Consider the following 26,795-nt stretch of genomic DNA (forward strand, 5'->3'; position numbering starts at 1 on the left):
ATATTAATAAAATCCAAAGAGTTTACGGTTACAACAAAATACCGGGAAAAAATCACCTATCTTTAAATCGTCTTAAATCATAACAAACCCCTACCTAGACGCTTGTTATGTTTTCACGATAATACAGGCAACCAGGTAATCTAGTAATGGCTTATTTAGGGTTGGTTTCGCTGAAATCTCCAGATTGCAGCGGGTTTTTTAAAAAGCTTTGTTTAAGTTTCACTTTCCTGACTTGGAAACTTTGAGGAAAACCATCGCAGGATTTTATTAAAGGCCGGTTGGGTCCTTTTTCTGATGTGGTTTCAGCAGACGCCGATTGCAGCATCGATAGGGGTAATATCGATTTTTTTGACAAATTGACATAGATCTGACCATCTGACGCTCCCATTCCCTGTGTCGATAATTAGAATAAATAGGATAATTTTTTAATAGACCTGACCCTGATCTCTTGGAGCTTTGACTGGGAGCAATCACATCTACAATGGATAAAAATAAATTAGAGCTCACAGTGAAAACGAGCCCTGAAGTCGCCAATGCCACTTATAAGCCGATCCCAGAAAAGGAGATTGAAGGTGAGAATCACACATTTCCACTAAAGTAGAATTTTAAGTGATTTAGCTTAAACCAGATAAGCAGGGATTTACATGAATTCCTTATAACTTCGTCAGAATTTCAGGTTATGAGAGTTGTTTAGTACACTTTTGCTTGTTGAATCATTATTCTTTATTCTCAGCCCAAAACCCGATTCTGTTTCCGGCTTCATCCCATTGCTCTTCAATTTCAATCTGTAGTACTTACGTTTTTATATAAAAAGAAGGAAAGCGTTAGCCCTATGAGTAGGGCAAGCATTGATATGTTTCCTATGCTTTACACCACCTGCTTGCCCCATTGTCCTAAATCCGCCCCTTGTATGATCTGCTGAAATTGTCTTCCGAACCAGTTCTGATCAGGAGATGAACCCTCCTGTAATTTTTGCAACATTATGTACCAAATATCTTTGAGGCACGACTTCTTGACACCAACGATATCTGATGCTGATCAGGCGCATAGAATAAGGGATGACTAAATCGAAGAACATCCCCCCAGAAAAAGAAAATAATTATAAAATAAATGTATAAACAAGTTCTTTACAAAGATGTTTCTTTAATTTTCTTAAATTAGTTATTGACATACACTTATGAAACCCGTTAGGAAACATTTTATGGTAGCAGAGTTGCCTTAATGTTCTCATAAACTATAACTATAAATCCGTTAAATGTTACTTAAGTGAAAGATAACATTGTTAGTGGTGGTAAACTAAACAATTTCAATTTTAATGGTCCGTCGCGCCACTCTTAACATTTATCGAAGAATTTATCAACGAAAGCAAACAGAGAAAATTGCAGTAGATGCATTCTCAAACCCGTTTCAAGTCCCTACATCGGTAGTCTTTTTCGTTTTGCAGAACAAGCGCTTTCGCGACCCACATCGCTCATCAAGGTAAAAGCCAGCCCACAGGTGGATGGTGCCGATGAGAAGATGCTGCCCGCAGATGAAGAAGTCATACCTGAAGTGGTAATTTTCAATAATGATGGGAAAAGTCCTCAGAATGGAGACACAAAAATGGACTTTGGTAAGTGACCTTATTAAAAGCCAGTTTTTTTATTTTATTTATTAAAGTTCTGAAAATAACTAAAGTAACTTCAGAAAAATAATTCAACTGATCTGCTGTTTTCGAATCTTAAATCTGAATCAAAACCGTTTGTCCATCTCGAATTGAAACAAAAACTTTATAAAAACCAACAGCTTCATAAAATTACACATAAAAAACCTAGACAGTAATTTGGACATCCTGTTCCTGTGTCCTCCAAATTGCAGAAGACCCCAAACCGGCGTTTGTGGGCTTGACCAAGGAGGAGCTGATGCTATATGCGGATGACCCCTTCTGGGTACGCTTGAGATTGTTCCTGTTCCTTGCCTTCTGGTTTCTATGGGTTGCTATGCTAGTTGGGGCCGTTCTGATTATTTATGCTGCCCCCAAATGCGACCCTCCACCGCCTAGGACTTGGTAAGTTTTCCCCATCAGTTTAGTTCGCGAAAAATTAAATGCCTTGTGCAGGTACCAACAAGGCCCCCTCACTCAACTGCCTGCTGATACGAAACCGGAAAATTTGAAGCTGGATGACAATATCCGAGGCGCGATAGTGCAATGGAATGCGGATGCCTATGAGCCTTTGGAGAATAATCCCCAAGGATTGGCTTTAATTGCAACTGCGACCAAGTATGGAGCCGATGTGATTGTTCAGGTTGAACCTGCTATCTCCAATGTGTGGTTCGAGAAGTCTGAAAAATCAGACCCGGAGTTCGATAATTACTACATTTGGCGAAATGGCAACATGCAGACTACTGATAGCAGTGTTTCGCCTCCTAATAACTGGGTAATTAAACGATCGAATCCCTTTTATGTGAAAATTTTATATATTTTTTCAGGTGAGTCCGAACAACGTATCGTCCTGGAAATATTCGGACACTAGGCGTGAGTACTACTACGCACCATTCAACAAGCCGCATCTAAATTTTCGCAACAAAGTGGTGATTGAGCAGTTTTCCAAAGTAATTGAAAAGTTCTTCGCCCTTGCTAATGTGAAGGGAATCAGCCTGCGCAATGCTGCTTTTCTGCTGGTGGATTCCGCCTTCCAAAACGAGGAAGTCAACAGCAACTTGGACCCAGACTTAACGCTGACCCAATATGCATTTTTCAAGCATTCCAAAACGGAAAACTTGCCGCAATTGGGATCTTTGTTGCAGCAGTGGAAGGACGTGATTAAAAATAAGACCCGCACAGGGTTGCTGATGGTTGCGGAAGATCTTAGCAAAGTGGAATCCTACAAAGTGAATGGTACTCTTGTGGTGGACATGCCTTTGCAGAGCCACATTTTTTCGAAGGCCAATATATCAGTCAACGAGACTGCTACCAGTCTGAACTACACGTTTAATATTAACGCCATCGAGTGGCCTTTATGGGAGGTAAGAAAATCGGTTACCCACATGTACGCTAGGTTTCTAAAAATTGCGTGTTTTTCAGGCAAAAACCAGCGCTGTTCCAAAGGACGTTTTAGATATTATAACTTATCTGTTGCCAGGCGCCCCCTTGATTAACAGAACTGATGTACCCGCCCCAGTTTTGCTGAAAATCAGACACAGCCCTTCTATCATGAGAGGAATATGCGGAGTGTATAGTTTAAGCAACAATACCATTCTAGCTTTCTTACGGTATGTATTTGAAATTTTCTGATTTTCTCTATTAACAATAACTTTTTATCCATGTTTTGCTGCTTATGGATGTAGGCAAAGGTAAGCGTTGCTTGCCAAAATATTTAGCTATTATAATAACAATCGTAATAGAACGAATTTGTTCACTTAACTCAGGGTGACGCCTGGGAGTCCTGGAATATTGGTAGCAGTGAATCCAACTGATTCAACGCAAATCGCCAATTTCCCAGAAGAAATTCCCCTGTTGACCAATCTTCAAGATGTCACGGTTCGTTACTACAGCCACAGCTATAATGAAACGACTTTCAAAGATGTGGGGTAAGCCGATTGTTCTTGATTTATTTGCGGCGTATTTTATTCACGTTTTATTCCAGAGCTAAAAGAGGAGCCTCAGCGGTGCCAGTAACTGGGAAATCAGCGATTGTGTTGGAGTATGTGCCAAAGAAGGAGGAGTAAGTGCGTTCGCTGTTACGTTAAGCGATTCTAATTTAATAAGAAACTCGGCCAGAACTTTGCAAAAAATTTCTAATTTCCTGTTAGGTCGTTAGCCTTAGTAGCAACTTACTAATAATCCTGCAACTTTAGAAGTAAGTGTTTCAATTGCCGCGCCTCATAGCTCACAGTTTCTTTTCCATTTGGAACGTCATTCTCTTCGGATATTGTCGGATATGCGACAGTCCGCACTGATTTTCCATGTACTAAAAAATATGTTTTTTAGTTAGGTCAAATTTTCCTCAGTTACTAATGGGCGTGCTCACTTTCGCAACTTTCCAAAAACTGAATTGATTCTTGTATAATCGAATCCCGTAAAACAATCATATGTTTTGCCATGTTCTCAATTAAGCTTAGAAAACACCGTTTGGTGTAGAACCATGTATCAGTACCCAGCTTTTTATTGTATGGTTCCAAAGACTTCATAACGCGTGATATACCGAATTCGTAGTTGCCTTTGGAACAGTACAAAGTGCTGTAATAATGTTGTTAATCAATAGCTCGACTAGTGGTTCACATTTTACTAACCCTATAACAAGATTTATTATGCAATGATGAAAGTATTTTTTGTCTGGTTCCTCAAACGACATCTGATCCTCTTCCTTCTCAATTTTCCTCATTAGTTCCTCAGCTTCTTCGTTTTGCGACGTCATTATGTACGAGACGCATAAATTGGCCAAAACTATGGCGTTTACATTCAGCAGCTGAAAATTTTAAATTAATTGAACATGTTGCAACTTAATTAGGCTTCTACTTCTGAATGGTTCTTCTTTACTAATGGCTCATAGAACCCTGTAGCTTCTTTGAACTTGTTCTCTTGCATGAAAAGCACATGGGCAACGTTGAGTCTCCATGTATCGTGCTCGTTGCAAAACTCTGCGCTTTTCCGGAAGATTTTCTCCACCTGAGGATAGTTTTCCAAGTCCCAGTAGATTTTTGCTTGGGCCATCAAGACAGGGATATATCTAGAATGGATTCTCTAGAATTGATGTAGATGCAAAATTGGCGCGAGCACCTTTCGAGACAATCTTCGTACTCCATGATTGCCTTTTTAACCACTTCAATATCGCCTCGATTTCGATGTTCCTGTACTTGTTTCGCCAACTTTCTCAGCTGCTCAGTGTGTCTGCTTGCCAGCTCGTCAAACTTCTGATAGGCCTCACTAGGCGATGTTTGTTGAGTGATAATTCCATCGAGAAAATCATACAAATACTGAAAAAGCGCATTAAAAGCGTGTCTTTGCAGTTAAACTGTTGCTAACCGGGGTGAGGTACTTGTAAGTTAAATGGGCGTTTTCAGCTAGAATATCAGCCGCTAGATCGTAGCATTCGTGCTGGCAGTAGAGCAGCAACAAGTTGGCAAATGTTTCCGGAGGAAATGGGTTTTGTTGCAGTAAAAACTGCAGTTTTTCAAAGCCTTCCGTCGGGTTTTGGTCGAAATTCACCAGGGCCTGATTGTGGAGAGTGACTGCGTCTAATTCATATTCCGCCCTTGGTGGCATGTCCGTAAGAGCCTCCCGCGCTGCTTCAACTGAAAAGTCCACTTTTAATTCAAGCCACGCGCTACGGATTAAGTTTGTACTTACGATTTTTCAGCTGGAATTCGATTGCAGCTTTCAGATTGAAGGCTTCGGTTAGCGAAGTTTCATGCAGTGTTAAGGTGTTTCCAACCGAGCGAACTTCGATTCCTTCGGTTTGCATTCCGATGCTTAACTCCGGATGATCTCGAATGCCTTTTTCAATTATATCAGCTAAAAACCACTGAGTAGATTCCATCGTATGATTCTTGTTCAGTATTACCGCAAAACTTCAGAGATGGTCCGTAATCCTTCAGCTTGTAGTAACACAAGGCTATATTATAGGCCAGGTAAGGCTTGAAGCCTTGGTTCTGTAAAGCGGTCGTAAATTTTGCCAGAGCTTCTTCATAGTTGCCATCCTTAGATTGTTCAAATGCTATTGGTGAATGAGTTAAAAGCCCAATAAAAAGCTTACCTTATAAAGCAAGCAAGCCAAATTGACTTCTTTGTCAGGATCTTCTGACGAGCAGGAATCCACCAAGTTTCTCACTGATAAAACGTCGTCCTGGCTGTATTTTATGGCGGCTTGTAGCTTCATTATTTGGGATTTGTATTCAGGGTTGTCGACTATTTTATTTGAGGCCTAGATAAACTGTTTGCAATCAAGGAACTTTCAAATTGCAATTAAGTACCTGAAAGGCCTGATCATACAAGCAAGCTTGGTACAGTGACTGTGCATAATACAACTTGTAATCGTCATTATCAGGATATATTTCTGTTAGTTGTTCGTAGTAGCTTGAGGCATTGTTAAAGTCTTGGATGTAAAAGTAGCAATAAGCTAAAAGCGATAATCCAGCCCTGCTGCAGTTGGACTCGGGAATTCCGTGAAGGACTTTAATTGCGTCGCTGAACCGATTCTCCTTTATCTAAATGTTTTTTTGCGCAATAAATTAGAGGTTCTCTTGTTAATGATTAACTCACCAAGGTGTAAATGGTTTTGGTGAAATCACCGTCGTTGATCACATGAGCCGCGTACATTTTTCTAAATCTTTCTTGAACGATAAACAGCAAAAAATGCTGTTAATCAATTTTTTTAATTATCGAAATTTAACAATGTTGACTTTGACGCTTCCATGCCCCAACTGCGTTGTTGAGGAGTTTGTTTGTATTCATAGAAAATCGATACACTGGGAAAGGTATTAAATAAGCATGAATAGAAACACATACAAACACTGGAACAATTTAATAATTTTTCATACAAAATTCAAATATAATATGTATAACATTCACCGAATTCCAATTCATTGAAAGCCACCTTCTATTCAGATCTAAAGCAAGCAAACATCTATATAATCTTGCGTTACTCGATATATTAGAGATTCTTTAAATGTAAATTGTATGTTTCGGCTGCACAGAAACATCCCAGGTAGTCTTATCAAATACCTTGCATTTGCACTACATCATTCATAAAAACCTAAAAAAAATATCTACATATATATTGCAAAATACGATTAAAAACATAGGTATAGAAAATCTAAAATCGTGATAAAAGTACAGCCCAATGTATTGCTTTATCACACTTGTTAATTGATAATCTCCGATCGGCTTAAGCGACTATGGCACTTGATGGAGTTTGATTCAAGCCGCAAGTTCCATCGCCTCGAAATACGCGATAGTAGCCCTGCTCACCCCAAGATGGTCCCCAGGAGTTCTTAACAATCCAGTAGGGGATGGTTCGATTAAATAAGGCGTAAGCTACAGATGAAAAAATATTCGTTAAAACTCAAATTCAACAGTGCAAACTACTATTAGATCATCTTCGGATGTTTTTGAAACACTATATCGCAATCTATGTTGGCAAAATATTTATGAAACTCCGTCAAGTATTGCAATAATCACAGAACTAATTGAAAAGGTCATTTCAACGTTGAGTTTATCGACTTTTTTCAGCTTATTTAATTAATGGCAATGAGATAAAACTCGATATCTTAGGCTCCAATTCTTGATAGATCAGATTTAGATAGCTTATTTTGCACTTACAATGCACCCCATATCCGACAATTAAAACGCCATGATCCAACGAATTGGGGCTGCAAAGCGACGCCCAGGGATGCGAAATCCCGCCAAAGTAAAACTGCATGGCATTGGCGTTGATGGCGATGGAAATCGGTCCATTCTGCACCAACCATTTGGCCATGTCCGTTTCATTTTGACTGATATTTAAGGCTCCGGTAACTTGCACCTTGACTTTGCCTTTGTTGAAGATGCAGGTCTCATCTGCACCCTCATACGGGTAGTCGGATTCGCTTTCCAAGCCGCCCATTTTTTCAATTACCCTTTAAACAACAATTCGGAAATAAAGAAGGCGAGTATGTTAAAGCTTCAAACCTGTAAGCGGTGTCCATCAGTCCTCCATTACATCCTTGGTCCTCCTTATCGCAATCAACCAGCTCTTGTTCAGAGAATTCTAGTAGAGCGCCATGCTTTAGCGCGTATTGTCCTTCAATGTTCCCAGTTACACTGAAAGCCCAACAGCTACCGCATAAGCCCTGGTTTTTCACTTCAGTAACAGCACCTACACATTTAAAAAAATATATTTTGCAGGAAAATACTTAAAAGTAGAATCGTACCTTTGGCGCGCCAATCGAAATCCGTCGGTAATTCAATGTCTGGAATATTTGCCCGAGCGAATGGTAATTCGTTCTCGTTTCTCAATTCTGGCCGGTAGCCGTGTAGCTTTGAAAATTCTGCTTCAGTTAAATCTGCGAATTGTGTGATTCCGTATCGGGCGGTTCCTCTTTCGTACTTATTTAGAAGGTCTATCCTATTCAAGTTGTCCCTGAATACCTAAAAGTCGAGTGAAAATCTAGCGGTTAACTTACCGTCGAATGAATATTTGACCTACCTTTAAACGAAAGTTGAATTCGATTCGATGTTTGTACTGTTTATTGTACTTGTTCATAAATTGCAAGAAACCATTCTTCAACGCATCGGCGTGAGTTGATTTGCCATGCACTCTCTCTGCAGGTGATTCTGAAATGTCACAAAATTACCGCTTTGGGATTAATTAATAGACAACACTTACCAAAATGTTCATCACTAATAGCTCTTCTTGAGCGAAATACTTGCGTGTCTTCGTTATCGCATGTGACTCCAATTTGGGTGAAATTAATCCAGGGTTGTTCCCAGATTCTAAAGGAACACACTTTACTCTTACTGCCTTGCAACTTGGTACAATCCTTGGCCTCTGTATTAGATTTCGGGCAATTGGATTCGGTGATTTGCGCCTTAATAGTCACAAACCAACCAGCAACCAGTTGCTTGGTAGAGCGCAGAATTTTCTCTGAAATGTAGCGATTGTTGCTGGTCGAACTGGAGTCCAAATGACTGAGACCTTTAGTTAAGTAGTGGTCAATTTCAGACGGGTCCAGATCAGACGGACCTAAACATTCGGGCATTTTAAACTTTTCAATTCGACCACAGGTTTCCTACTTTACTTACATCCAGGACAATTTCGTCTCACTCGATCGTGATTGCCGAAATTATACACCTTATCGTTGCACGTAACTACGAAGTAAGTCTTCTTCACCCAGGGCTGTTCCGTGAAGTCAATCGTACAAGTTTCAGGCACTGTTCCGTTTAGCAGATCGCAGGTGTCGCCCAATTTGTTCTCTGTTTTCTTGCAACTAGTCAGGCCAATTTTCGCCGTTACTACGTATCTGATACCGGCCACCACTTGGCTTGTTACGGAAACTATCTGGAATTCGATAGATTAATTAGATTAGATAAATCGTTTGAAAATGTAATTGATTATGCACCTCAGTGGTTTTGCGCTTATTTGGGTGATCAGATGCAGCATCCAGTTTGTCTAAGGTTTTTTTAATAATTGCCTTTACTTCGGGATCATCGGCAGGTACATCTGCAGGAGCGCCGACGATTTGCCGTCTGTACCGGCTATAGTTAGTGCGATTTCTATCATTTTCATCTTTCTTGATATTTTGGCATTGCGATTTCACAACTTTCGGATTGGAATAGTCGTCGTCCACATGCACCTGCACTTTGCAAATCTTCGTCAAGTTCGTAAAAAGCTTGTCTTTGCAGTTGTCATTATGCTCGTTCTCGTTGCATTGCGAGATACCCAAGCGCAGAATTATCTGATAGTAAATACCGTCAAGTTTCAGTTTTTTTGCGCCCAGAATCTGCAAAATCACCCTCTTGTGGTGATCGTCGTCGATGTAGTCCATTGATGTAGCTGCAAAGTCCGCTAATCCCCTAACAATGATCTAAAACGCATGAAGAGGTTTGTTTTTTTTTTTATTAGTAGTAGTAGTAATTACACCAACCTTTTCCTCGGGAAGAATCTTTTCTAGTTGGCCAATGGATCGTCTCTGTCTGGTTGGCCCAATTTTTTCTTTCGACTCCGTTGATGAGGATGCGGATTCTCCGGTTGAGTCTCTGTTTGCATCCCTCTGAACCCTATCTTTTGCTTCAGTTGCTTCGGCTTTCCTGGCGGCTCCTTCAGATGAATCCTTGGAGTCTGAGTCGCTTTCACTGCTGTCCGTTGTCGTTCTCTTGGGTCTGTTTGACTCCTCAGATGAATCTTTGGAGTGTGACAAGCTTTCGCTGGTGTCGTCCACGTTTCTTCTAGTTTTAACGGTAACACCCTCATCGAGCTGCTTTAAAGTGGATGATTCCGTTGGCTGTTTCTTTTCTTCAGACGAGTCGCTTTTCGATTCATTGGATTCTTCGAATGAACTGTCGTCCTTTGCGTTTCTTTTGAATTGATGGTCCGTTTTCTCCAGCCAGTACCAGTTAGGGTTCGGAATGGATTCAATAGCCTTGGTGGGCGACAGAAAATCGATTTGAGGAATGGTCGCATATGCATCTTGTTCCTGCTCTTCGTCAATTGGCAACGACTCGTACAGCGTTCGTAAAGGTTCTACTTTTAAGCTTTGGAGGTCTGTGGAGGTTGACAAGGGTTCATCCACTATGGAAAAGCTATTTTAGATTTTATTTCACAAAAGCCTTTAGCTTTATTACCTTTAGAATAGACTGTTTGATCCTGAGGCGTTGCATAACTCTTCGGCCGGTTCTCTTTAATGCCAACATCGAGTAAAATTTGCGATTCTATATCAGCCAAATGTTCTGGATCTATCAGCGCCTCCATATTGCCGGTTTGGGCGATTGCATCAAAATTGTGGCCCGCTGTGGGTTTCTGAACGACGTCCGGTTTGGAAATATCTAAATCTGAAAAATCCATCTAAAAAGCGCCTGTCAATGCATGGAAAGGTCCCACCTTTGTGTGGAATGATTTCGTTGCTCTCATCGTTTTTTCTATTTGACGAATGGTTGAAGCATTCGAATTCCTGCGACAAGGTGCAGTTGTTTTCAATAATGTGTTTGTTCTTGCTGATCCAGGGTTGCTCGATAAACGAGACTTTACACACGATGGGATCGATGCTTTCGTCCAGAGCACATAGAGCCGATACATCAGCATCTTTCGAGCAGGTTGTCTGGGCGACATCCGCAAGCAGGATGTACTTAATTCCTGCTACCACCTGAAGCCCCACATCAATCAGATATATTGTAATCTATCGTCTATCGTAGAAAACCTACCTGCTGCTGCAGGCGTCGAATTTTGGTGATTCGGTATCTTTGCGATCTCTCACTTTCTATGTGCTTGAGAGCATTGTCGACTAGTTCATCCACTCCTTCGGCGTCTGTGTGCAAATCATACGGACACCCTCCGCATAAGTTATCGTTAGTTCGGACAGCTACAAAGTCAGCGCTCTCCTGTCGTGGGTTGAGTGCCTCATTGCTCAGGTCCAACTAGAAAAACAACGTCATATATGCTTAACTTGCAAGGATGCTTTTTTCACTGGTTACCTTTTGGTCTCCAATAGCTTCACGCGTGCTGGCAATGGATTCGTCAGCTTCTTCCATTGTATTTTCCATTGTTGGACTGCACCTCACATCGCTCAGTACCATATAGGCACTGGAGTTAAGAGCATGAGGGCCCAAAAAAGCATTGCATATGAGGGCATGTTCATTGCAAGGTATTCCCGGGTAGTTGTTGTTACAGCTCACCTCCACTTCAACAGACACTTCTATAACGCTTCCCTGGAAGGGAAAAGTTTGTGAAAATGTCTAGCAATTTGGAGATAAAGCAACAATTGCCAGTCACCTTGAGCAGGCTTAATGGGCTGGCTTACATCCTACACCCATCGAACTTTTCATTTGCAAAGTAAACGCTCGATTCGAGTCTATTCGTTGAACTGATTTGCTCAATTGGATTCAGTTTTTAAGAGTTTCCTAAATATGTCATTGCGCCTATATGGCTCGAATTAGGCTCTATTAAAATTTAACAGGCCCACTTGTCTTTTTAAAAAGCGGAAGACCCGAACAGGGAACAAAGAATTAAAAAGCCGATGCTTGTTTTGAAGCCGCATGAATTCGAATAGTTGTACAAAATTCAAAATATTCATGTGAAATATTTAGTTATCAGTGGAGGCTACAATTAAGCTAATAATATAGCACATCTTGAGTGACCCCCTGCTATCTGAAGGTCTCGTTTGGATAACTAACACATATGCTAAAATTGTGAAATTGGAATAGTTTGGAAGTAGAAAACAGCAATACTTTAGTGTCGTTTTGAAATTTTGCTAACGATAATTGTCTATTATATTTAATGTATTATCACCGAGATTCATGTGAACAGTGATAAAGACCAGGACCTATGAAGGTTTTTTTTTGCGAAAAGCAGCACACACAGGAAAATCACTATTTTAATTTTCATTAAAAATCCATTAATGTGCTACTTTGGTCTTTGGAAAATATGAAATTAAATACTTGTAAATCGCCACCGCTATCAAAGTCACTAATTTGTCTTTGTGAGTTCGCTTTATTAGCGGAAATTGATGGGGTAAAAACGAAAGCCTGTTTGCGAAAATTCCCGACGTTATGCCTATTTCATTCACTAGCCCTGGGGATAAAAAATAAATATGGCGAAACGTCGGCAATAAAAGGTATTCAAGCTTCTGTTTTTTCAGCTAATAATAGAGTTGAATCGAGGGATAATGAAGTAGAATTGACACAAAGAAATGAAGTTGCAGTTTTTGCACTTTCCCAATTTCTTCACTCTGAAAGGAAGTTTGTGAGGCTAGGATTTGGGGCCCCCACCGTTGATTCAATCTACTAGTTTTCTTCGAAAATTAATGCAAAGAGAGATTGTCCACCTTGAATAGAGCAACAATCAAAACGTTCCTGTTCATCCCTCATCTCCTACCAAGTCATGATGTGCACCTTGCAGTTATGCAAATTACAGCCTTAACTTTAAATGGTCCCACATTTTAATACTGCTATTAATGAATGTTGGGGTCCATATTAGCAATGGAATGCGGTGATCCTTGGAGTCGAAGAGCTTTGTCAAGTTCACCTACGCACTTACCTTGTTTTCGGCACTTAACAAAGAGCCTCTATCGTAGTCGAAGACCTTATTGGGGTTGGCATTCAGGTGGTCTAAAACGGCTGAAATCAGGGGGTAAGTCTGTGCGCCCCTATCGCTCACTTGTCCGTCTGTGTCACTTTTCACAAGTAAAGCGCACAAAACCGCTGGAAGTAATACGATTTTTAGCAATGCCATGTCTACGGCTGCATCACTTTCAACTCTACTAAGACCGTGCTAAGACCGAAGTGATTCAGTCAAGTAATTTCTATAATTATATCTATTTTGATGCGCATTAAGGTTTTGTTTTTGTTTTGCGAACAGCTGATGGCCACTGGGGGATACAGCTCGCTGCTGTTGGCAATACAGACTTGAAAGTACGAGTACTGTTTGTTTTTCGTTAATTTCTATTTATTAAAACCGTAACCTAAACACATTTTACTTGGCGCTCTTGGCTTCACGGTTCGCTTTCCTCTGTGCAGCTACAGCCAGCTGCTTTTTGGTGCTCAAATTGTGCCTTTTTGAAAAGCGTTGGTTCTTCAAGAATTTAGCGTCCATCTAGAAAATATCACAGCTCTAAATCTTCACTGTGTTTCCAAATGGGCCTCGTAGAGCACTGGGATTTTAATTAAAACATGCGATACTTACACCTAAGGTAGATTCGTGCAAGAATCTCTTGGGTTTCTTGATGCCATTCCTGTGGGCTTTGCGGTCTAAAAACAAACGATTTGTTAAGAAACTATTTCTGTGAAAAGAGCTGACTTACTTTGGTTGTGGTTCGTGTGGTTCTTTGACTTGGCCATGGTTTTTTAGTCTAGAATTTCCAGAGCTGGAAAAGTAAACAAATATAGGTTATGCGTCGAGAAATTCAGACGGTTTAAAAGCGCAAATTTCAGGAAAACGCGATTGAAATCTCCAATTAAATCTTCCGTTGAAGGATTGTTTAATGTAAAAAATTAAAAATGGTTAGGGATGCTCCTGAAAAATTAAGATTTTCTTCAATACTCACCAAATGTTACCAAAGAAGATTTTAGGAGATCTAAAACAGGCTGTCAAAATTAGCCGGTGTTTGTCGACACCTTTCAATGCCCAGTGTGGCCAACAAAAAATTCCTCCTTGTGAGTGTTGTGTTGGTTAGTTTTGACACTTGAGTTTAGTTGAGAAAAAAACAATTTCTTTACCAGAGACAAGTACTTGTCCTTTACCAAATGGGACAGAAAAAACTCTTTAATTAGGCAATTTTGTTGTGCAGAAACAATCAACAATAGTGCAGGGTTACTAAACGCGAATATGTCGTCAACAGTCTAGCATTGTTGGATATGGACCTGGCATGGAATATCCTCTACAAGATTTCGATGTAGAAGAAGAGACTGATTTTCTGCTAGGGCAAACGAATCATGGAAATTGCGAAATGGATGTCCATACAGCGAAAAATAACCGAAACCCTATAAGGAGACGGAGTGTTGGAAGTGTTTTGTGCAGGTCAGTTGTTACGGTGACTATTTACTTATACATCGTTGAACACGCACAAGTAATTAAGAACACATTTATGTATCTACAGTCTAAGGCTTCCTTGAAGTATGAAAAGTCCTTAGAGCTTATTAGTTTTGATTCCATCTGCTGATAGCTAGCTTATATGTGATCGAATACCCGAAGCCTGTAATAAGGATTAATTATAAACAGCAACTACTTATCCTTGGTGATATATGAAAAAATCGCCACTATCTCTATTTGCTTAGTCTCCTGTTACATGGAGTGCTATTTAGATAACCCAGATGGGTTCCAAATTTCGCAAGTTTACTGCTGAACAAACATTAAAAAATCCGGCTTGAAGCAAACAAGCTTTGCAACTGGTTTGTTGTATGAGCAGAAGCATTCATGCCCGGGAAAACGTAAAGGAGGAGTGAAAATCTAAGCTCCCTTAACTTTAAACAAACCCATGGCCCTATTTTATTACGCCCTGTATACATGAACTTTGCAAACATTTATGAAAAGAGTTGTCCATTTGCAGTCAGTGGTTAAAATCGAAAATAGTGTGTAAATTTCGCTCAAATCAATTTTTTTGCCAACCATGTTAATGCAGAGGTAGGTTACTAATATCTGGTTAATGCAGGTATAAAAATAAACATTGCAACTTCAATCTTAAAACTGAAAGCAACTACTTGAAATTTACTCACTCTATAGAAGACATTTGAAGCTAAAACCTTAACAATCTCTGTCGAACAAAATCCTATCTAATCTACCAACATCCTGTAAATGATGCACCACAAATAGACAATCACACTCAACTGCACTCCGACATTCACCCGCTCACCCTATAGAAACCACTTGATTCTAAAAATGCGTCGAAATTTCACTCAAATCGTACGAGACTGATTTTTACAACCCTGTAAGTAAGTTGATAATCATAATCAACTGCTTAGTGAGAGTAAAGTTCCATTTTTTCTTGTGCCAGTGTTACTCTTAAACACTGTTGAACTTTTAAAAATACCCAACTAAATTATTCGTGTTTTTCCATACTAAAATGCCATTTTTCTCTTAAACGGTTAACATTAGCGCTCAAGACCAAAGGTTTTGCTTTAGGATCGAAATTAAGGAATTATTTTAAATTAAGGTAGAAATTTATGCTCTACATGGTGTCATGTTTTCTATCATAAAATGCCATTTTTCTGGTCTGTTGACATTAGAGTTTTAAACTAAGAGGTCCTTTTTGCATAGAAAATACCGGTCTTTCAAAGCGTGTGTAGGAGCTGGACGCAAAATTATCCAATTCAACCCTGAAATTTACGCCGCTGACACATAAAAACTTTGGGTTAACCATTATAAAGTAGCTTAAAAAATGTCTACTTTTTAATTTACCACTTACGCTCAATTGTTCATTTCAAATAGCTGCTGAGATGTGGTTGAAAAACAAAACTTTTTTAACACCCTGTATTGTCTTTAGAGTCTCTGTAGCTGAGGGTAGTTTTTGCAAGTTTTTTATTTGCATCTATTGTGGAACGAGCAGCATGAAGTTATGCCACTTCTCTTTGGTTCACACTGTATATTATCTTTTAAAAGGGTAACATTTTCACGAAACTTAAAAAAATAACAGATAATAAATAATTTAAAATTTATTCCTTCTTTGCTCTTCGCCCTGTATATATAGTTTGAAATTTCCTTGCTCAGCTCGATGAAAGCACTGTTGCCAATCCAATGAAGCCAAATCTACGACTCACAGTTGATCTGTTCCGTCTACTACTAGACGTTGAGTGACATTTCGTAACGTAAATAAATTCAGAGTTGTTCTGTGCGTAAATGATATCATAAAAGCCAAAACGATTAATTAGTTTGTGTAAATGTGAAAAATGTAATACACGTCTTGTGCAACTAAGTGCGTTAAACGAATACATTTAGAAAAAAATGGATGTTGAATCTCAAGGTGGTCTAACGAAGACGACAAAAGAGGACATTCCCCTTCTAACGAAGGCGCAGAAAGAATCGCCATTTAGGTAACAAACTACATTTCAACGGTTTTAGATAATTGCCCGTAAATCTCGAGGTAATTTTGCGCAGACGTAAAGTCCTAATGTTTATCAAAATTACTGATATTGCCACAATAAGATCTGAATGCAATGGCCTGACAACCCCATGTTTACAAAGTGTGTCACTCCTAGGCTTAACCGCTGATATAGTTTTAAAACTCAGATTGGTATCATGAGCTCACTAGAAATGTGGCATTTTATCTTGTTTTCATCTTTCGGGGCAATTTGCAATATCCTTCATCTCACACTACATACTGGAGTTCTAGTTCACATAACGTTGCGTTTAACTAACTCGATCTGTGATGGTTGCTCTTTGAATTATTCATATTTTGCCGAAAAACAGCGGCGTTTACGACGAAAAGCGTGCCTGTTGTATCTAAGGAAATGCAATTTATCTACTGCAGCATGTAGATAACAGTAACGATAGTTAGCGTTACTGTTAAAACATCCTTGTATGCTTGTTAAAGTATGAAGTTACTTGAGATCAAACACTCGCTTTATTATCATAATCATCATTTAAAAAAATACTCTGTCAGCGCCACTCACCGCACATTTTAATAATAACTTAAATGGAGATGCAGCCATATTTATTTAATCAAATATTAAAATACTTTAGCTTGGTTTACATGAATTCAAACATATTTTAATCCCAAGTTGTTAATCATACCCAGTTTCTTGTCAATTTGTTTGTCTCACACTCAATATAATTTACACTTAACCATTGAAGTATGTTCACAATGTTGTTTTGTTATAGCTGTTGGTGCAACATATTTAAAAGATGTTGCGGCCCGAAGGAATTAAAATCCCGGAACATCAACTTGGGAAAGTTGACGCCTGGTCAATTCCCTGCGAATGCGATAAGAAACCAAAAATACAACATCATCACGTTTCTACCCATGGTGCTTTATCAACAGTTTAAGTTCTTTTTGAACCTTTACTTTCTGATTATGGCAACGAGTCAATTTGTTCCGGACATACGAATTGGTTACCTCTATACCTATTGGGGCCCATTGGTAAGACGCCTACTACTCCCACAACCTCTTGGATTTTTTTAGTTAATTCCTTTATCTGTTCTTGTAGTGTTTTGTACTATTTATTACGATTTGCCGTGAAGCTATTGATGATCTCCGGCGACATAAACGAGACCAAGAAGTCAACAACCAAAAATGCAAAAGATTGCTAAATGATAGAAATAGGCCATATGAAATAGTGGCTGCCCACAAACTAAAGGTATTTAGCTCAAATGGCTTTATCATAAGGTTAATAATCTTACACTGCATTAATTCGTAGGTTGGTGATTTAATCATAGTAGATAAAGACGAAAGGGTACCCGCTGATCTAGTGCTGCTTAGAACGTCTGAAAGTAGCGGCACAGTGTTTGTCCGGACTGATCAGCTTGACGGTGAAACTGATTGGAAACTGAGGCTGGCTGTGCCAGCGACGCAGAAATTGGCAAATGATCATCAGCTCTTTGAAATATCTGCCGAACTCTATGCAGAGAAACCGCAGAAAGATATTCATTCGTTCATTGGCACTTTTAGCAGGGTAGGCAGTCTAGTGGTTAATGATTTTTTTCTAATTTACCAACATTTCAGATGGACTCAGTGAACACTGATGAAAGTTTGGATTTAGAAAACACTTTATGGACCAATTGCGTTATAGCGTCTGGCCAAGCTACCGGCGTAGTGATTTATACAGGTAAAACTTTGGGGAATTTTAGCCAATTTGGTGTTGAGAACTATTTTCGCTTTTAGGCCCCGAAACCAGATCCGTTATGAACAATTCCCAGCCAAGATCAAAAGTTGGCCTTTTAGACATCGAGGTCAATACCATTACCAAGCTTTTATTTGTGGCTGTTATTGGATTGGCGTTTTTGATGATCGTACTGAAAGGATTTAATGGGCCTTGGTACAGATATCTGTTCCGATTTGTACTGTTGTTTTCCTATATTATTCCCATAAGGTGATCTACCATTTTTATCCGTCCAAACTGTAAAGCGAACTGTATTTTGATTTTTCCACGACGCAGTTTGAGAGTGAATCTTGATATGGGCAAATCTTACTACTCGTGGTCGATTGGCAAAGATCCCCATATGAAAGGAACTGCAGTTCGTTGTACAACCATCCCTGAAGAGTTGGGAAGAATTTCTTATTTGCTATCGGATAAAACTGGGACTTTAACACAAAATTCGATGGTTTTGAAGCGATTGCATCTTGGGTCTGGCTGCTATGCTGGCGACAGTTTCGATGAGGTAAAATCAGGGTTGCCGCTCTCCATATATAATTCACATACATTTCATTATCTCACCGTTTTAGGTTACTGCCGTTTTAAGAACAGCTTATTTAAGCAGTGGGGAAAGTCCAATGTTGAATAACGGGGTTCCAACTCAGTTTAGACGATCGGAAACCACTCGGGTAAAAGATGCGGTTCAAGCATTAGCTCTCTGTCATAATGTGACGCCTACATACGAAAGTGACAATCATGATTCAGGTAAGTTAAGAAAGAAGAAGAAAGAAGGCATTGAAACATGATTGAATTATTTCAGGCTCAATTGCCTCTGAAACTGAAGCCGACCAGCATTTACAGGCCACTTCAATGGAAGTGATCTATCAAGCATCCAGTCCGGATGAAGTAGCTTTAGTCCATTGGACGCAAGAAGTTGGCCTTACTCTTTTCCGGAGAGACACGAATTCCATGCAGCTCAAAGCTCCAGATGGTCGCTTAATGAACTACGCCATTCTGCAAAATTTTCCTTTTACTAGTGAAACAAAGCGAATGGGGATAATTGTGAAGGTGAGTCTTAAAGATTGTTGTTAAACAAAACGGGTTGTTGAAAATTTGGGATTTTAGGATCTGACAACCGGCGAAATTCTATTTTATCTGAAAGGCGCTGATGTTGTTATGGCTGCTATTGTTCAGTACACCGATTGGCTGGATGAGGAAGTGGGAAACATGGCAAGGGATGGCTTACGCACTTTGGTGGTTGCTAAGAAAGTTCTTACTGAGGAGCAGTATTTTGACTTTGAGGTAAATTCACGGGATGATTTATTTCCCGGAAATAGTGACCAAAGGCTGAATAAATTTATTTATATTTATAGAAACGTTATAATGCTGCACGACTCTCCACTGTCGATAGAGTCACGAGGGTGTCTCAGGTGGTCGAATCTCTAGAGAGAGAAATGGAACTTTTGTGCATTACTGGAGTCGAAGATAAACTGCAGGATAATGTGAGGTGAGCATAAAGCCCTGAAAACATTCTACATAAAAATTGCTCATTATGTTAAATTATGCTTAAAAATAAATCTTCTGTTTAAGAACAACGTTAGAAGTCCTGAGAAACGCCGGCATTAAAATCTGGATGCTGACTGGTGATAAATTGGAGACTGCAACATGCATAGCCAAAAGTTCCCGATTAGTTTCCCGAACACAAGGTAATGTTTGTTGTTTAATTTAATCCCCGCAAAACTCGTATAAATGCGGTTTGCAGGTTTGCATGTGTTTAAGAAAGTTGTGACTCGCACTGACGCCCATTTAGAACTGAACGCATACAGGAAAAAGCAAGATTGTGCCTTGGTGATTAGCGGCGAAAGCTTAGAGGTTTGCCTGTCTTATTACCAGCAGGAATTCATGGAATTAGCGACAGCCGCACCGTCGGTTGTATGCTGTCGATGCTCTCCTACACAGAAAGCCCAAGTGGTAAGCAATAATTTTGTTGAAACTGGTGAGTTTTTCGGGCTGTTAGCACGTCGGTTTTTTATTGACGTTTCACAAACACACAAAAACTCACCGGTATCAAGCAGTGGGCGCCAAATCGCAACTCTTGAATATAATTTATTTCTTAATCTCCTCAGTCTTCTGGTAAACCCTCTTTTTTGTAGGTTCAACTAATACAGCAACATACAGGAAAGCGTACAGCAGCTGTAGGTGATGGCGGTAACGATGTCAGTATGATTCAGCAAGCGGATGCAGGCATCGGAATTGAAGGGCGTGAAGGGAAACAGGCAAGTTTGGCTGGGGATTTCAGGTAATTATTCATCATATTAACATCATCTGAAACACTATAAATGCCCTTTTCTATAGTATTCCACAGTTTTCGCATCTGGCGCGGCTTCTTCTCGTGCATGGCCGAAAATCTTATAAAAGATCGGCTTCTTTATCGCAATTCGTTATTCATAGAGGCTTAATTATATCGACCATGCAGGCGGTTTTCAGTAGTGTATTCTACTTGAGTTCGGTCGCACTTTATCAAGGCTTTTTAATGGTAGGCTACGCCACAGTTTACACAATGTTTCCAGTAAGTTTTCTGTTGGTCCAATTCCCCCAGGCCTGTTGACTGAAGGTGTTTTGCAGGTATTCAGCTTAGTTTTAGACCAAGATGTTAGCCCAGAAATTGCACTTACATATCCCGAGCTTTATAAAGACCTGGCAAAAGGAAGAAGTTTGTCTTATAAAACATTTTTCATATGGGTGCTGGTGTCAATTTATCAGGGTAAGTAATGCAAACTGGTGTTTTTTTAGAGAAATACCCATCTTATGTAATGGTTTGAAAGTTTAAAGCTTTAATCATTAACTGTATAATTTCGTTTCAGGAGGTGTAATAATGTATGGAGCACTGTTACTCTTCGAAGACGAGTTTATTCACATCGTAGCCATTAGTTTTACATCACTAATTTTAACGGAACTTATCATGGTAGCCCTCAACATCAGGACCTGGCATTGCCTGATGATTCTGGCAGAATTTTTCTCTCTGGCTCTTTATGGCTTGTCCCTGATTATTCTCCACGATTATTTTGGTAAGTAGTTCATTCCCATTTAGAATTATTAGGGTGATTAATTAACGCGTGAATTACAGATGCTGAATTCATCAAAACGTTGGATTTCTTATGGAAAGTAACCGGAATAACACTAATATCATGCTTGCCACTTTACATTCTAAAATTCTTACGAAAGAAATTCTCTCCCCCAAGTTACACTAAACTATCATAATCTTTCAAATGTGATAATTACGACTCAAAGTTTCAAAATGACAAATCGTCAGATATTTTTCGATTAACGTTAATTTAAAGGTAACGCTAAGGGTAACATCAATTATCGGCAATTCTCTACTAAACCAAAAAAAGTACATTTATGTTATGGCATTTGTATCATAGTATGCTAGTTTATTGAATATTAATTTTTGTCTTTTCTCCGATTACCTAACCGAACGACTCGCAATATAGCAAATAGTCAATGATGTTAGGCTTTTTTTATTTATTCTGAATAGAAGATTCTATATCTAGATAGATGTTAGTATATTTTATTGATTACTACTAACATATGTTGTTAATTATACATTTTATTAATTTATTAGAACAATAACGTAAAGGAAATAGTATTATTTAACCTGAGCTATGGATGTCCATGCAATCCGCTTTAGCTTCGCGGGAAAAACCAACCGTGTAAACATCTCGGAACAGGACTGTCTGTTTGGAATTCAGTTCTTCCAATTTCCTCAAAAGTTCGCGCATCAATGATCAAAAGACCCACGTGATTGGTTTCTCCATGTCCTCGCAAGATAATTGATAGAATAAGTCCGTCGTCTTCAGTCTGAAAATCGAATTTATTTGCAGGTAAACAATTTATTAAATAAAGTGCTTTTAAGACCCACCTTAGCTTGGGGCGATGGGACAAAGATTGGTTCTCCTGGGAAACAATTTTCTTGCTGCCAAGTTCGGCACGTTTTTTCTTTTGTGTCTACTTTGATAATCGCTCCTGGATTTTCCGCGTCTACATCTGAACTGATTGCGTAGAAATATCGGTATTTTCGCCCTGGAAAATTAATCTTTTATGAACCTTTAGACTTGATTAAACGTGCGTGTACTTTTGCCTTACCTGAGTATCTTTCATAGTAAATTCGTGGGGTTTCGCAACCCAAATTGCAGAGTTTTTCTGCTTTAACATGAATATTGCCATTTGGTAGGTAGATTGCAAGAGCTTGAGTATTTCTCAAGGTTATTAAATTGGATTCGCCTGCGATTTGTTGAGATTGCGGGTTTAGTGGCAGAACGAAGCGAATCGGTCGTCCTCTGAACATTTTTGCGTAGTCTGGGTTTGATTGCATATTCTGAAATATTTGAAGTGGCATTGGAGTTTTGCCATTTAATTCTACTTGCCTTCAGAGTTTCAACGTACATACAGTCGAGCATTGAAGGATCTCTGTAAGCACATACATCTATAACAACATGACCGGAGTCTTCATATTGATTGATAATATGAAGAAAGAAAAAAGTTTCTGCTTGAAACGTTCGCACTATCTCTCCAGTCTTCCTCGATACCACATTGACTTGGGTCTAAAATAAATTTATTTCCGAGAAGGCGCTTTTCCAGTTTGGAACACCTAATTTCAAACTCACATATTCATTGCCGTACCATCGGAAGGCCCCAGAGAGAGGTTCGTTTTGCACTTTAAGAGCTAAAGTTGCGGGGATCGATAAGCTTAAAGGTTGCTCCACTATCACAAAGTATTTGTCTGTTATTCCTGCAAAATATCTATGAAATTAAAAATGATACGCATCGGGGGATTAAGATACCAAAAGTATGCATGTATGAAGGATGTAAAGGCCATCTTGCGGGTATTGAAGCCACGATTTTGGCGTTATCGAACATTGATTGATCTGAATCTGTTAAATATGTTGATTAATTTTCTCTTTTAATGTTGATTCTTTGTAAATTAATACCTTCCAGCGTCTTTGGGAAGCATACGACTGAATGGTAAGGCCCTGATGCGTGTAGTGATAATCCCAAGTTGTACACACTGGCTTAAGTCGAACAGAAATTACGCTTTTTGGAAAGAGCAAATAATGGTACTTACAATTTTCCATAATATGTGGATGCGAAGTGTGGATCACTATGTTTATTTGGTCGTGTAAATCAACTCGATCCAAGGTTTCCAGGCTTTGCAAATCGATTTTGTGGATGAAAGGCATTTCGCCATAAGCATACACTTGGTCTCCGAATGGATAAATCGACACCAAGGAATTATCCGAGGCCGATGCATTTAGACTGAACATCGTACTAATCCTGAATGTTAACTTAACTAGCTTAAATGCAATTTTAACATTATTCACTAAAATATTCAGTTTACCGTTGAAAGATGCTCTGGCAGGGATCTGTTACTGCTTTGGTTCCAAATTCTGTGATTATTAGGCGGTTTGCGTTGCAGGTTTTCTTGTATATTTCGGATTGCAGAAATCGGCATTGATAAGTTACGTTGCCATTATTTATTCCAAACCTAACAGAATAAATAGGAAGACGTTTTGCAATTTTCTGAGCAGTTTGTCTTGAAAATGGTTCTTTACCGATGCAATAAAGCTGAGCCATCAAAGATATGTTGAAACTCGTTTTCACCCGCTTGAAGGGTTCCGGGACCATTTCTCAGCAAAGTTCCATTCAGCCAAGTCGGTATTTTACCTGAAATCAAATTTTAAATTAAATTGTCTTCGTCAAAGATTTTCTAATTATTTACCTTTGGTTTCACCTTGTAAAGGTTCAGTGACTTCCTGCTTGCAAGACCTTAGCCAGATTTCAGAGTCGCAGTTTGGATAATACGGCTCTTTATTACCGCTGTTTTGCGATGGTTGAGTCTACAACAGCTCAAAGCATATTTTATGTTCTTTCTTGTACTGTATAATCAGAGACATTCTTCGTCTCTGGTATAACTACCTGATTTTTTTCGGTAAAAGCCAACTTTCTCTTCGCAGGTAACGGTGACCAGGTAAATGCTTGGGAACTCGTTACGCGTTCAAGTTTTTCACTTAAAACCGTTTTCGGTTTAGAAGACATTTCTTCGTTTAACTAACGACTCTGGTAGAACGGGAGTATATTTCTTAATTAGATTTTCAATTCTAGGGCAAAAATTAGTCGGAAGCAGCCTATGTAATCAATACAGGCTAATCCAATGAGTAAATCCTATTTAAACTTAGATTTAAATAAATATCAGCTGAAAATAGTAGTTCGTAGAAATATAATTAGTTAGTCCGTACTAGAATAATGTTGTTTTAAAACAGTTACATAAATTGTTGGAAAACATATGGGAAATAAGTAAAGGAACAGCGACCAAACAAAAATATAACAAAATTATTTATTAATAATTTACAAATTCTTACGAGTAATACATTTCTATCTTAACTCCCTTTTGAATACTTCTTCCAGAACTTCTTCACGTCGTCATGTGCATTTTTGTTTATCACCAGTGTTCGTTTCTCTTTGTTGCACCAGATTAGGACACCGTTTGACTGCGCGTACTCTTTCAAGACGTTGAAGTCGGCCTAATTTAAAAAAAACGTTGATTCATAAAAACTCGAGCTTTCCTATGCCTTTTCCAGTAGCTCACCTGAGACAAGAACTGGCTGTAGAGCACGCCTTCGTTATAAGTCAATCGGTTTCTCTCAAGCTCCCAGAGCTTAATTTGATCAACCACTGTCGGAGGAAGCGGCTGTTTTGTGTCCGCTGTTAACATTCGTTCATGAGCATGTTGCTTGAGGTAGCCGATTATTTGGTCTGCGGTTATTCCACCGCGAAGAGCCTGTCTTATAGAATCACGAGTTATCACACCTACTACTAAGTTTGGAAACCTGAAAATGTTAAGTAAGTTTAATGAAAATCACATTTCGAACTTAAGTTAGGTTGTTCTTCTTCACTCTCCTCCCTCACTTTATTCACAGTCTGTGTTGCCTAACATTTCGTTTGCAAGGGGAAAAATTGTGCCCGAAGTAATCAATTGGCTTACCTATACATTAGTTCAGTAAACAAGGCTATTAGCGCAACTTGTAAATTAGAATCTGTGTACGCATAAACCCTGTAATTTGTTTCAACGACAATGTACCCTTTAGGCGAATCTTCTTCGAGGATTGGAGCATTCTTGTTCTGGCTATTCGTTATGTTTAAGGCTAGTCTTGTTGGATAGAAACGTCCAGCTTTACGCTAAAAATAAATTTGCATGTTTGAGAAATCTGGTGACTAGCAAGAGTCAACTCACCTTTCTTTGATAGACTAAACCAAATTCCCTTAAATGTTGCAAGAAGATTAATAGGCCGGGGCTCAAACCTTCTGTGCTGTAATCCTGAAAAAAATAGCGTTAGTACTATATGGAAGATTTATATACAACAAAAATGTACCTTTCCTAATGTGCTGAAACTTAACTGAAAGAGAAATGTGAGACATTCAACCAAGTCTAATCCTCTTTGCTGAACAGTATCGAGATACTGTAGAAGAAAATGCCAAACTTGTGCATGTCGATCAAGCAGTAGGAACTGAAATCCTTGCCTCGTTATCACAGGACTGCCGTCTTCTTCATCTCTGAACAATATAGACAATGCGTTAACAACATTCAGACTAGTAGGCTAAAATGTACCTTTTCATGAGCCCAGCATGAAGGAGGATTCTGACGGCATCTGCAGAAATGCCTTCTTGTTGTTGGGAGCCGACCATGTAATGAAGCACGCACTCCCATCTCTCCGAAGAGTATGAGTCCAAAAACCCAACGTCTCTAGCATTTTTGTCAGCATCAAGAGCTGATGACATACTCCATGGTTTTCCACTGAAAATCGCCAATTTTAACCTTGATATTAGGTCACGGTTTGCTTCGAACTCACCCACCCAACAAGGCAGCCTTTAGGTTCTTTTTAAAAGTTGGAGACAGCATCCAGCCAATTAGGCCTCCTGGTAGAGAGTCCTCGATCCACACATTTAAATCAGTAAGTACTTTGGTCACATAATTGTGTTCCCTGCAATGATTTCGTGTTAAACAACTCGTTTAATGGTTAGTGAATTTGAGCATTTACTTAGAAGATGCTTGACTGCCCCACGACGCTACCACAGCCTGAGGTACTGGTTGCTCTACAAACAGTATCCTTATCACATATTGCCTGGCCAACTCCGGAAGTTCCCTGAAACCAATATTTAAATCTTATGCTTTCTGCTCAAGCTACATTCCAAGTTAGCTTACCTGTAAACTGCTAAACAGATAGCAGGGTGGTTATACAATCTGTCTAACACATTTTGGGGCTGATTCTTCAAATATTCATAGAGATTCTTACACTCCAAATTAGTTTGAGTAATAAGCGACGAGTTATCCTGCTTCGAACTTCCTATACCATTATTGGCCATTTAAATTCGTATTAAATGAGTTCTGATCGTTGGGGTGGCCTTAATTCTTCTCAGGACCATTTAGAGGTTAGCAAATTTTAATACCGAATGTTTACAGGAGATGGGCAATACACTACTAGCAAACCTGTTTCCACTAACTAAATTTATTATTACTAAAAATTGCAGTTAAAAATGACTTAAAAATATATATAATATTATTGTTGCAGCGAAAAGACAAATGCACAGACTGACAAATGAATGACCATAGATGCACAAAATATCCCCCCTGTGGTTCTGTGCATAGATGAAGACAAGTATAGATAGCTTACTCCCTTGCACAAAATGATAACAAGGTTTTTACTGACACTGTCGCCATCTATTAGCTGCTTCCAACTCTCTAACGTCATTGCCTCAAAATACCTCCCCTGCCCCGGATGATCTG

At 39.2% G+C, this 26,795-nt stretch overlaps 7 protein-coding genes across 11 annotated transcripts; 2 read left to right on the forward strand and 5 right to left on the reverse strand.

Annotated features, from left to right (window-relative positions):
• Nucleotides 1-244: 244 nt before the first annotated feature.
• LOC109546891 (neutral and basic amino acid transport protein rBAT) lies at nt 245-4,299 on the forward strand. 3 transcript variants are annotated; one of them, XM_019918060.2, is made up of 10 exons: nt 245-333; nt 455-572; nt 1,445-1,612; nt 1,858-2,047; nt 2,099-2,417; nt 2,470-3,006; nt 3,065-3,252; nt 3,328-3,333; nt 3,409-3,570; nt 3,627-4,299. In XM_019918060.2, exons 2-10 carry the CDS (start codon nt 482-484, stop codon nt 3,706-3,708), a joined length of 1,743 nt encoding a protein of 580 aa, XP_019773619.2. In that variant the 5' UTR covers nt 245-333; nt 455-481; the 3' UTR covers nt 3,709-4,299. The 3 variants fall into 3 exon arrangements, with proteins under 3 accessions (XP_019773619.2, XP_019773620.2, XP_048523415.1); XM_019918061.2 differs by lacking the exons at nt 245-333; nt 3,328-3,333 and having other exon boundaries at nt 473-572; XM_048667458.1 differs by lacking the exons at nt 245-333; nt 455-572 and having other exon boundaries at nt 1,524-1,612; nt 1,815-2,047.
• On the reverse strand, nt 3,761-6,415 carry LOC109546890 (tetratricopeptide repeat protein 30A). The gene is made up of 11 exons (XM_019918059.2): nt 6,242-6,415; nt 5,953-6,186; nt 5,736-5,903; nt 5,544-5,679; nt 5,330-5,494; nt 5,006-5,274; nt 4,760-4,956; nt 4,499-4,709; nt 4,273-4,448; nt 4,011-4,219; nt 3,761-3,950 (listed from the first exon to the last, which is right to left on the reverse strand). The coding sequence occupies exons 1-11, from the start codon at nt 6,296-6,298 to the stop codon at nt 3,817-3,819; spliced, it is 1,956 nt and encodes a 651-aa protein (XP_019773618.1). The 5' UTR covers nt 6,299-6,415; the 3' UTR covers nt 3,761-3,816.
• A 73-nt stretch (nt 6,416-6,488) lies between these two features.
• LOC109546888 lies at nt 6,489-12,999 on the reverse strand. 2 transcript variants are annotated; one of them, XM_019918056.2, is made up of 14 exons: nt 12,708-12,999; nt 11,147-11,380; nt 10,877-11,089; nt 10,557-10,818; nt 10,301-10,507; nt 9,604-10,247; nt 9,079-9,543; nt 8,762-9,017; nt 8,346-8,702; nt 8,166-8,281; nt 7,891-8,107; nt 7,649-7,835; nt 7,301-7,596; nt 6,489-7,015 (listed from the first exon to the last, which is right to left on the reverse strand). In XM_019918056.2, exons 1-14 carry the CDS (start codon nt 12,900-12,902, stop codon nt 6,867-6,869), a joined length of 3,798 nt encoding a protein of 1,265 aa, XP_019773615.2. In that variant the 5' UTR covers nt 12,903-12,999; the 3' UTR covers nt 6,489-6,866. The 2 variants fall into 2 exon arrangements, with proteins under 2 accessions (XP_019773615.2, XP_019773614.2); XM_019918055.2 differs by having other exon boundaries at nt 8,166-8,293.
• Nucleotides 13,000-13,093: 94 nt separating this feature from the next.
• Nucleotides 13,094-14,144, reverse strand: LOC109546894 (60S ribosomal protein L29). Its single transcript, XM_019918063.2, has 4 exons — nt 13,714-14,144; nt 13,471-13,533; nt 13,353-13,417; nt 13,094-13,262 (listed from the first exon to the last, which is right to left on the reverse strand). Exons 2-4 carry the CDS (start codon nt 13,505-13,507, stop codon nt 13,143-13,145), a joined length of 222 nt encoding a protein of 73 aa, XP_019773622.1. The 5' UTR covers nt 13,508-13,533; nt 13,714-14,144; the 3' UTR covers nt 13,094-13,142.
• LOC109546889 (probable phospholipid-transporting ATPase IIB) lies at nt 14,035-21,592 on the forward strand. 2 transcript variants are annotated; one of them, XM_019918057.2, is made up of 18 exons: nt 14,035-14,186; nt 16,983-17,241; nt 17,309-17,458; nt 17,519-17,773; nt 17,824-17,926; nt 17,983-18,190; nt 18,257-18,479; nt 18,544-18,718; nt 18,774-19,021; nt 19,079-19,255; nt 19,327-19,460; nt 19,544-19,659; nt 19,716-19,924; nt 20,107-20,252; nt 20,309-20,522; nt 20,579-20,717; nt 20,818-21,021; nt 21,081-21,592. In XM_019918057.2, exons 1-18 carry the CDS (start codon nt 14,035-14,037, stop codon nt 21,212-21,214), a joined length of 3,246 nt encoding a protein of 1,081 aa, XP_019773616.1. In that variant the 3' UTR covers nt 21,215-21,592. The 2 variants fall into 2 exon arrangements, with proteins under 2 accessions (XP_019773616.1, XP_019773617.1); XM_019918058.2 differs by lacking the exon at nt 14,035-14,186 and adding an exon at nt 15,931-16,195.
• LOC109546877 (carotenoid isomerooxygenase) lies at nt 21,546-24,049 on the reverse strand. Its single transcript, XM_019918034.2, has 12 exons — nt 23,930-24,049; nt 23,733-23,850; nt 23,566-23,677; nt 23,352-23,498; nt 23,079-23,287; nt 22,945-23,025; nt 22,798-22,887; nt 22,621-22,745; nt 22,381-22,557; nt 22,100-22,331; nt 21,876-22,036; nt 21,546-21,814 (listed from the first exon to the last, which is right to left on the reverse strand). The coding sequence occupies exons 1-12, from the start codon at nt 24,047-24,049 to the stop codon at nt 21,641-21,643; spliced, it is 1,746 nt and encodes a 581-aa protein (XP_019773593.2). The 3' UTR covers nt 21,546-21,640.
• Nucleotides 24,050-24,333: 284 nt separating this feature from the next.
• Nucleotides 24,334-26,658, reverse strand: LOC109546892 (general transcription factor IIH subunit 4). Its single transcript, XM_019918062.2, has 9 exons — nt 26,214-26,658; nt 26,050-26,154; nt 25,861-25,992; nt 25,620-25,805; nt 25,384-25,564; nt 25,245-25,328; nt 24,996-25,189; nt 24,600-24,840; nt 24,334-24,534 (listed from the first exon to the last, which is right to left on the reverse strand). Exons 1-9 carry the CDS (start codon nt 26,372-26,374, stop codon nt 24,391-24,393), a joined length of 1,428 nt encoding a protein of 475 aa, XP_019773621.2. The 5' UTR covers nt 26,375-26,658; the 3' UTR covers nt 24,334-24,390.
• Nucleotides 26,659-26,795: the final 137 nt, after the last annotated feature.

Source organism: Dendroctonus ponderosae, unplaced genomic scaffold, assembly GCF_020466585.1.
Source record: "Dendroctonus ponderosae isolate FM_Combo_2020 unplaced genomic scaffold, Dpon_F_20191213v2 Dpon_F_20191213_6, whole genome shotgun sequence".
Taxonomy (NCBI): Eukaryota; Metazoa; Arthropoda; class Insecta; order Coleoptera; family Curculionidae; genus Dendroctonus; species Dendroctonus ponderosae.

What these genes read in the sequence shown, in the direction of transcription:
- LOC109546890 (XM_019918059.2), bottom strand. Translation starts at nt 6,298, where the DNA reads ATGTACGCGGCTCATGTGATCAACGACGGTGATTTCACCAAAACCATT. An exon ending in ACCATCTCTGAAGTTTTGCG is followed by an intron (nt 5,495 to 5,543) that starts GTAATACTGAAC and finishes AGTGGTTTTTAG; the next exon opens with CTGATATAATTGAAAAAGGC. An exon ending in ATAATAAATCTTGTTATAGG is followed by an intron (nt 4,220 to 4,272) that starts GTTAGTAAAATG and finishes ACATTATTACAG; the next exon opens with CACTTTGTACTGTTCCAAAG.
- LOC109546889 (XM_019918057.2), top strand. Translation starts at nt 14,035, where the DNA reads ATGGAATATCCTCTACAAGATTTCGATGTAGAAGAAGAGACTGATTTT. An exon ending in CGGCGTAGTGATTTATACAG is followed by an intron (nt 17,927 to 17,982) that starts GTAAAACTTTGG and finishes TTTCGCTTTTAG; the next exon opens with GCCCCGAAACCAGATCCGTT. An exon ending in TCCTATATTATTCCCATAAG is followed by an intron (nt 18,191 to 18,256) that starts GTGATCTACCAT and finishes TCCACGACGCAG; the next exon opens with TTTGAGAGTGAATCTTGATA.
- LOC109546892 (XM_019918062.2), bottom strand. Translation starts at nt 26,374, where the DNA reads ATGGCCAATAATGGTATAGGAAGTTCGAAGCAGGATAACTCGTCGCTT. An exon ending in GGCAGTCAAGCATCTTCTAA is followed by an intron (nt 25,993 to 26,049) that starts GTAAATGCTCAA and finishes AAATCATTGCAG; the next exon opens with GGAACACAATTATGTGACCA. An exon ending in GTTTAGTCTATCAAAGAAAG is followed by an intron (nt 25,190 to 25,244) that starts GTGAGTTGACTC and finishes ATTTATTTTTAG; the next exon opens with CGTAAAGCTGGACGTTTCTA.
- LOC109546894 (XM_019918063.2), bottom strand. Translation starts at nt 13,507, where the DNA reads ATGGCCAAGTCAAAGAACCACACGAACCACAACCAAA. An exon ending in CCACACGAACCACAACCAAA is followed by an intron (nt 13,418 to 13,470) that starts GTAAGTCAGCTC and finishes GTTTGTTTTTAG; the next exon opens with ACCGCAAAGCCCACAGGAAT. An exon ending in TGCACGAATCTACCTTAGGT is followed by an intron (nt 13,263 to 13,352) that starts GTAAGTATCGCA and finishes GATATTTTCTAG; the next exon opens with ATGGACGCTAAATTCTTGAA.
- LOC109546891 (XM_019918060.2), top strand. Translation starts at nt 482, where the DNA reads ATGGATAAAAATAAATTAGAGCTCACAGTGAAAACGAGCCCTGAAGTC. An exon ending in CCTCCACCGCCTAGGACTTG is followed by an intron (nt 2,048 to 2,098) that starts GTAAGTTTTCCC and finishes TGCCTTGTGCAG; the next exon opens with GTACCAACAAGGCCCCCTCA. An exon ending in ACGACTTTCAAAGATGTGGG is followed by an intron (nt 3,571 to 3,626) that starts GTAAGCCGATTG and finishes GTTTTATTCCAG; the next exon opens with AGCTAAAAGAGGAGCCTCAG.
- LOC109546877 (XM_019918034.2), bottom strand. Translation starts at nt 24,049, where the DNA reads ATGTCTTCTAAACCGAAAACGGTTTTAAGTGAAAAACTTGAACGCGTA. An exon ending in CTTTTACCGAAAAAAATCAG is followed by an intron (nt 23,851 to 23,929) that starts GTAGTTATACCA and finishes GAGCTGTTGTAG; the next exon opens with ACTCAACCATCGCAAAACAG. An exon ending in TCCACATATTATGGAAAATT is followed by an intron (nt 23,026 to 23,078) that starts GTAAGTACCATT and finishes GTTCGACTTAAG; the next exon opens with CCAGTGTGTACAACTTGGGA.
- LOC109546888 (XM_019918055.2), bottom strand. Translation starts at nt 12,902, where the DNA reads ATGGCATTGCTAAAAATCGTATTACTTCCAGCGGTTTTGTGCGCTTTA. An exon ending in TTCGACGCCTGCAGCAGCAG is followed by an intron (nt 10,819 to 10,876) that starts GTAGGTTTTCTA and finishes GTGGGGCTTCAG; the next exon opens with GTGGTAGCAGGAATTAAGTA. An exon ending in AATTCAACTTTCGTTTAAAG is followed by an intron (nt 8,108 to 8,165) that starts GTAGGTCAAATA and finishes CTCGACTTTTAG; the next exon opens with GTATTCAGGGACAACTTGAA.